The 7,106-nt window shown below is 35.1% G+C and overlaps 1 protein-coding gene and 3 non-coding genes across 6 annotated transcripts; 3 read left to right on the top strand and 1 right to left on the bottom strand.

The window, feature by feature from the left end:
* Positions 1-113, bottom strand: cTel79B.1. The gene has a single exon (NR_068561.1). It is a non-coding gene; the product is annotated as an Unclassified non-coding RNA cTel79B.1 (non-coding RNA).
* Positions 1-113, top strand: cTel79B.2. Its single transcript, NR_068562.1, has one exon. It is a non-coding gene; the product is annotated as an Unclassified non-coding RNA cTel79B.2 (non-coding RNA).
* A 2,937-nt stretch (positions 114-3,050) lies between these two features.
* nas-6 lies at positions 3,051-6,988 on the top strand (the record flags this gene model as incomplete). 3 transcript variants are annotated; one of them, NM_001047437.2, is made up of 9 exons in its annotated part: positions 3,051-3,474; positions 4,663-4,715; positions 4,760-4,847; positions 5,305-5,422; positions 5,471-5,601; positions 5,666-5,751; positions 6,279-6,434; positions 6,486-6,606; positions 6,709-6,988. In NM_001047437.2, 9 exons carry the CDS (start codon positions 3,333-3,335, stop codon positions 6,846-6,848), a joined length of 1,035 nt encoding a protein of 344 aa, NP_001040902.1. The 3 variants fall into 3 exon arrangements, 2 of the variants coding, with proteins under 2 accessions (NP_001040902.1, NP_001040903.1); NR_132470.1 differs by having other exon boundaries at positions 3,333-3,474; positions 4,760-4,851; positions 6,709-6,848; NM_001047438.2 differs by lacking the exons at positions 3,051-3,474; positions 4,663-4,715; positions 4,760-4,847; positions 5,305-5,422 and having other exon boundaries at positions 5,562-5,601; positions 6,709-6,848.
* Positions 4,259-4,279, top strand: 21ur-10202. The gene has a single exon (NR_068560.1).
* Positions 6,989-7,106: the final 118 nt, after the last annotated feature.

The following is a 7,106-nucleotide window of genomic DNA, read 5'->3' as shown; positions in this document are numbered from 1 at the left end:
CCTAAGCCTAAGCCTAAGCCTAAGCCTAAGCCTAAGCCTAAGCCTAAGCCTAAGCCTAAGCCTAAGCCTAAGCCTAAGCCTAAGCCTAAGCCTAAGCCTAAGCCTAAGCCTAAGCCTAAGCCTAAGCCTAAGCCTAAGCCTAAGCCTAAGCCTAAGCCTAAGCCTAAGCCTAAGCCTAAGCCTAAGCCTAAGCCTAAGCCTAAGCCTAAGCCAGAGAGTAAAAAATACGGTGAAGCCAGAGAGTAAAATAAACTGTGATGCCAGAGAGTAAAAAATACGGTGAAGCCAGAGAGTAAAATAAATTGTGAAGCCAGAGAGTAAAAAATACGGTGAAGCCAGATAGTAAAATAAACTGTGAAGCCAGAGAGTAAAAAATACGGTGAAGCCAGAGAGTAAAATAAACTGTGATGCCAGAGAGTAAAAAATACGGTGAAGCCAGAGAGTAAAATAAATTGTGAAGCCAGAGAGTAAAAAATACGGTGAAGCCAGATAGTAAAATAAACTGTGAAGCCAGAGAGTAAAAAATACGGTGAAGCCAGAGAGTAAAATAAACTGTGAAGCCAGAGAGTAAAAAATACGGTGAAGCCAGAGAGTAAAATAAACTGTGTAGCCAGAGAGTAAAAAATACGGTGAAGCCAGAGAGTAAAAAATACGGTGAAGCCAGAGAGTAAAATATACGGTGAAGCCAGAGAGTTAAAAATACGGTGAAGCCAGAGAGTAAAAAATACGGCGAAGCCAGAGAGTAAAATAAACTGTGAAGCCAGAGAGTAAAAAATACGGTGAAGCCAGAGAGTAAAATAAACTGTGAAGCCAGAGAGTAAAATAAACTGTGTAGCCAGAGAGTAAAAAATACGGTGAAGCCAGAGAGTAAAATAAACTGTGAAGCCAGAGAGTAAAATATACGGTGAAGCCAGAGAGTAAAATATACGGTGAAGCCAGAGAGTAAAATATATGGTGAAGCCAGAGAGTAAAATATACGGTGAAGCCAGAGAGTAAAATATACGGTGAAGCCAGAGAGTAAAATATATGGTGAAGCCAGAGAGTAAAATATACGGTGAAGCCAGAGAGTAAAATATACGGTGAAGCCAGAGAGTTAAAAATACGGTGAAGCCAGAGAGTAAAAAATACGGCGAAGCCAGAGAGTAAAATAAACTGTGAAGCCAGAGAGTAAAAAATACGGTGAAGCCAGAGAGTAAAATATATGGTGAAGCCAGAGAGTAAAAAATACGGTGAAGCCAGAGAGTAAAATATATGGTGAAGCCAGATAGTAAAATAAACTGTGAAGCCAGAGAGTAAAAAATACGGTGAAGCCAGAGAGTAAAATAAACTGTGAAGCCAGAGAGTAAAATATATGGTGAAGCCAGAGAGTAAAATATACGGTGAAGCCAGAGAGTAAAATATATGGTGAAGCCAGAGAGTAAAATAAACTCTCTGGCTCCACAGTTTATTTTACTCACTGGCTTCACGTTTTTTTAGAAGAAACAGTTCTGTTGGTGATGTTTGAAAACTAGGTATGTTAGTTTCTTTGTTCGATGGTCTTTTTATAAAGTCCAGTGAATTATATTTGCGAATGAATAAGGTTCAGATATTGCAATTTCATTTTTTCCGTTAAGAAACCATGTTCCTATTTACCATTTCTTGTTTTTCTTTCAATAGCTTTTTTCTTAAAATGTGATATGAGTGTATGAGAAAATAAAGTTGTTGAATATTAAAACACAGGAGACTATCACAAGAATATTCCAATAAAGTATATGCAAAATATTTAAGAAACAGCCATGAAATCATTTATTCAATCGAGTTTTCGTAGGAAATTTATCGAATGAAATATAATCAAAATATTGTTGTCCACTACGCGGGCCTAGTGGACTAGAAATAACATCAGTCAAAATGAAGTAGAGTTGGCAAAAAATTGCAGAAGTTTGCAGAAGTTACAACATTTTGTCTTTATATCGGTCCAAAAAGTAGAAAGTATAGTTGCACGGGAAATTTTTATTGAAAAAAAAATTGGAAAACTCATGGCTTTTAGAATTTAATATATACACGATTTTATGAAAATAATTCAACATATCATTTTGCATACATTTGACACATCCCCAAGTTGAGCACAACTTGGAGCTGAGCTTGTGAGCTCCGTCAAAAAACAGAGTTTTCAAATTTTCGAAGTTTTGGCAACTGGCTTGGGTTATGGGACTCAATTTGGATCCTATTTTTCCAAGAATAGTATACCGTATTTTTAATATTAGTATAGATGCAATACTGTTTTTGAAGGCCATCGCGGTTGCATTACAAGGAAGTGCAATAATAATTTTCAGACGCTTTTTTGCAAAACGACTAGTTTTCGTTTACAAGAGTAACAAATTTTAGTCATTTTTTATCAAAATTGTCATTGATTTTAACAAAAAATTTCAAAAAATTTCAACATTTTTGAATTTCGTGTGTACTTATTGCAAAATACGCAAAACAGCAAAGTTGAAGTAACGAAATTAGTGTTTTTGTATCAGAAAAAAAGTAAATGCAATATTATTAGGGAGCGCAACACTAATAGTGAGTGCAAGTCTAACAGGAAGGCTATACTAATAGATAAATTACGGTGTTCATAGAATAGAATTCATAGAATTCATAGAATTCATAGAATCTTTATAGAATATGTGTTGATCTTTCTGATAAACATGACATGTCTCTTCAACCTAAAATTAATCCGATATGTTAACCACAGACTGTTTCAATTGCAAATAATTTTTATTTCTATTTCGAAACTCAAATATTGATGCGCGTTCCATGTTCTCTTGCGCTGTGATCATTAGAATCGGCGCCCACAAAAAGAACATGGCGGAGGTGGCGATCGAGAAACGATTTGCTCTTTTTCTCGGCCTCCTTCTTTCTGAAGAGAGATCGTGTGAGAAATGTTATGTTCATTCATTCACATACATACACACTCTCAGAGTTCTTCTCTCTATCTACGCCGATCCTGTCATATTCGTTTTGTGTGTGTGTGTGTGTGTGCCTAGAAGTCTCTTCTCGGACGCGGAGGAAAAACGGAAACAAAAAGAGCTGGTGCTCCGCGCGCAAGGCGGACAGTACCCTCGCTTGCCCCTTAGTGTATACACATTTGACACGTGTCGTTTGATTCTCTGTGCTCTGTAGGTGCTCCAACACTGACTCACTAACATCTCTGTGAGCATCCGGTCATTCCGGTTGCCCTTCCCTGCTCTCTACTTCGTCTCTTCTTTTCCTCTTTCACCAGGAATTGAAGGCTCTTGAAAGAACATCGCAAGCTCTCACTTGCCTGTCTCTGTCTTTAACACGTCCCAGACGACATTACCCCCACAATTATGCTTGACCACGTTTTGCTTTTAACCTACTGCTTAGTTTCAACTGTTGTCAGATCTCAACCATCGGCAGATGTGTTTCGAAGCTTTGCCGGATACATTCCTGAAGATCACAGGGTGACACATCATGAATGGCAAAATTCAGGTACATTTAACAATAATTTGCTATTGATGTTGCATAAATTATTCAAAACCATTCTCGGGTGGTTTCTTTATTATTGCATTGAGTTGAATCTTGTTTGCAGCTCCCACGTGTGATTAAGTTCTATTGAACGATCGTAAAGAAAATAGTGTAGGCTTTCATTGTATTTTTGGAGACAATTTTAATAATTGTAACACGGCGTCTTCCAGCCTTTATACTGGAGCGAGCTTGCTTAATCTTGCGTTTTTTATAACTTATTTCCGCATTTTACGACATCCGATGCTGTTAAAAATGTGAATCGCATATACAATATATAAATTAAACATTTTTGATTTGTGTATGGTTTATATTGGAAAAGGAACTTCATAACTTCTCACCCGCTTTTGTCTGACTTTTCTCCCCGGACTTTTCTCCACATAATGAGATATTTTACGATCCCGGAATTAGGAAAAAAGACGGTTTTGATACAGTTTTTGTAAACACTGTGGTTATCCTGTTTTGCGAAAACTTCAGATTTCGTCCTAAATCCTTAGTTTACACATTTTCATTTTTTATAATATTTTTCAATGAAATAATATCAGGACGTCTAAAAATGAGAAAAATGAGCAAAACCAAAAATATGAAGTTTTCTTTTAAAAAAATTCAAAATCAAAAGATTTGTCATTAAAACAAAATTGAATATAATTTGGTAACTTTTTACCTAGAAACTTTTTGTGAACATTTTCGAATTTTCGATTGGTTAAGTTTCAGTTTCATGGCAAATTTAGGAAATTTTGATATCAGACGTTTTTTTGAAACGGTGATTCTGGATCTCAAAACAATTCAACTCTAAAAAAACATAGATTTCTTATGCTTTTAAAATATAGGGGGTACAAGAATTGATTGTTCTTGGTTTTTAAAATCAAAATTTGTTGACAAACAAAACATTCTTTCTCATTTCTTTTGTTAATCATTATTTTATGAATAATGCATCAAACCAATGGTTAAACTCTCAAAGCGAACTTCAAGGAGTAATTTATTTTTTCTGAATTCTGAAGTTATTAACAACAAATGATTTAAACGTCACGCGCAATACTTGGCATTCAAAGCATAAGTTTTACAAAACCTCCAAAGGTATGATATATGTAGTAAGGTATAAATTAATAAATTATAAAAAAATCATGCTGTTTAATTAATGCTAAATAATTTCAGGGAAGTTTCAAGGGGATATTGATGGAGTCGATCCTAACCTTCTCAAGCTCCCAGTAAGTACATGGAATGAGAGCTCAGTGATATAATTATCTTGCAGGAAGGTCCAGTGCTTTTCAATGCATTAAAAAACAAGCAGTTAACGTGGGAGGGCGGTGTGATCCCATACGAAATGGATACGGCATTCTGTGAGTGAGTAGTTGTCTAAAAAAGCAGCTTTTTAGTAGGAAACATCCACAGGGCATGTGAAGGCAGCGTGCTCCATTCCAGAAAAACCTTTTGAAAATGCGGAGATACGTGGTGATGGCAGTTTGATCACCTCTAACAAAAATTACACTAAACATTCATAGTTTTGTCAGAACATCAAAATCACGTGTTTCCTTGGTTTTCAGAGGTCACATAAAATAGTTACACACCAAACACTCGTGACGAGTGGCACAAGCGACGCGGTCAGAGAAAGATCGGTGGTTGAGTTTTCGCTGTTCAAATTAATTATTCAATAGGAAACTTTAAAATCTAAAACAATCAGTAAAATCATGTAAAGACTAACTTCGTCAAGTTCCTGGAGACACTAGATTTTTTGGTCTGTGGGCGCGCAGCAGTACCTGCAATATAAGCGAAATTTTGAACCCCATGTTTTTCCAGCACCGAATGAAATAAAAATTTTGGAAAAAGCGTTTGACAGTTACCGACGAACAACATGCATTAGATTTGAAAAACGAGAAGGTCAAACAGACTACTTAAACATTGTAAAAGGATATGGGTAAGAATATATATCTTATACAACCCTTACTGAATTTTAATTTTTCAGGTGCTACTCTCAAGTTGGACGAACTGGAGGAAAACAGGAAATTTCTTTGGGACGTGGCTGCTTTTTTCATGAAATAATTGTACACGAACTGATGCATTCCGTCGGATTTTGGCACGAACACTCGAGAGCTGGTCAGTTCGTGTAAAAAAACTTTGTTTACTTAAGATCTTAAACTGAATAATACTTACTTTTTAGATCGCGATGATCACATTAAGATCAACTGGGATAATATTCTGCCTGGAATGAAGTCTCAATTCGATAAAATTTCGGCAGTGTTACAAGTGAGCATTATAAATCACAAAAAATCATCGGAACTCGTGTAACTCAAAAATTTTTGACGGCATTTGCCGCATACCCCTGGTTTGAAATACAAAAATTTATTCGATTTATCCGTATTTTTCATAAAATAAAAACGGAGTGTGATATAAATGTATTCCAGTCAAGAATAACAATAGACTTAAATTCAAAATTTTGAACTGTTGTTTCTATGAAAAACTTCGCATCCGCAATTTCTATGGGCCATCAAGTGTTTTGAATTTTAAAAAGCGAACGGTAGGCAAATAATTTCAGAATTCCAAGTCAGCTCAATCAACTTGTTTTAAAACTGTTTTCAATTGATTTAAACACTTGTAATTTAATGTAAATATGGGCACAATAAACATTGCTACCAACCGGGCTTGGTTTCACTGTATTGCAGTAGTTTCAGTAAATGTATAGACTTTCAGAAAAATATAAATACTCTCGAAAAAGAATAAAATGAACAATCGAAGAAGCTGCGTTTGTGGGAAAGTTAAATAGTAATTTCTAGGATCTTCAAGGAGAAAACTACGATTACAAATCAATAATGCACTATGACAGCACTGCGTTTTCAAGAAACGGACGAAACACAATAGAAACTGTAGAAAATGGATTCACACAGGTTATTGGGACCGCTATGGACTTGTCACCTCTGGATATTGTGAAAGTAAATAATTTTGGATATTTTTCAAAATAAATTTTAACATAAAAAGTTTAGATCAACAAACTGTATTCGTGTAAAACTAAGAAGAAAGAGAAAGTAAAGCCTGCAACTACCGAGGAACCTCATCAACTGATTCCGCAAGTTGTGGATAAAAATTCGGTCGATTCTGGAGAAAGTTAGTGTTTTGTTTCATTTCTGTGATCGCATTGAAAAATGTTTACAGAAAGTTTTCAAACTGTAACATTAAAAAAAAACTCCCAACAAACTTTATTTTCAGAATGTGTCGATCATTTTGCGGATTGCCCGCACTTTGCACAATACTGTACCCGTGCTTCATTTTTCTTTGTTATGAAATCGTACTGTCCATTTACGTGTAAACATTGTCCTGGTGATCGAAAACTCAAAAAATCGGGATGATCTTCTATCTGGTGTTATTTATTTTGTTGCTTATTGTTCCATGACGTGTGTATAATGTAATTCTGAAAGCCAATTTTTTCATTTTTTGAAAATATTTATATAATTTATACTTACAATTAAATAAATTACGTTTTTGCCAAGTCATTAATATTGCAAGTTTACACATAAAATATAAAATCGAAAAATAAAATTATTCGTTGGAAAACTAACTATTTTTCAAAGTTAGCATCAAACATGATGTGATATCGGAATGATATA

This window comes from Caenorhabditis elegans, chromosome IV, assembly GCF_000002985.6.
Source record: "Caenorhabditis elegans chromosome IV".
Classification (NCBI taxonomy): Eukaryota; Metazoa; Nematoda; class Chromadorea; order Rhabditida; family Rhabditidae; genus Caenorhabditis; species Caenorhabditis elegans.
Note: the sequence above shows the minus strand (reverse complement) of the source record. Positions and strands in the feature narration are given on the sequence as shown.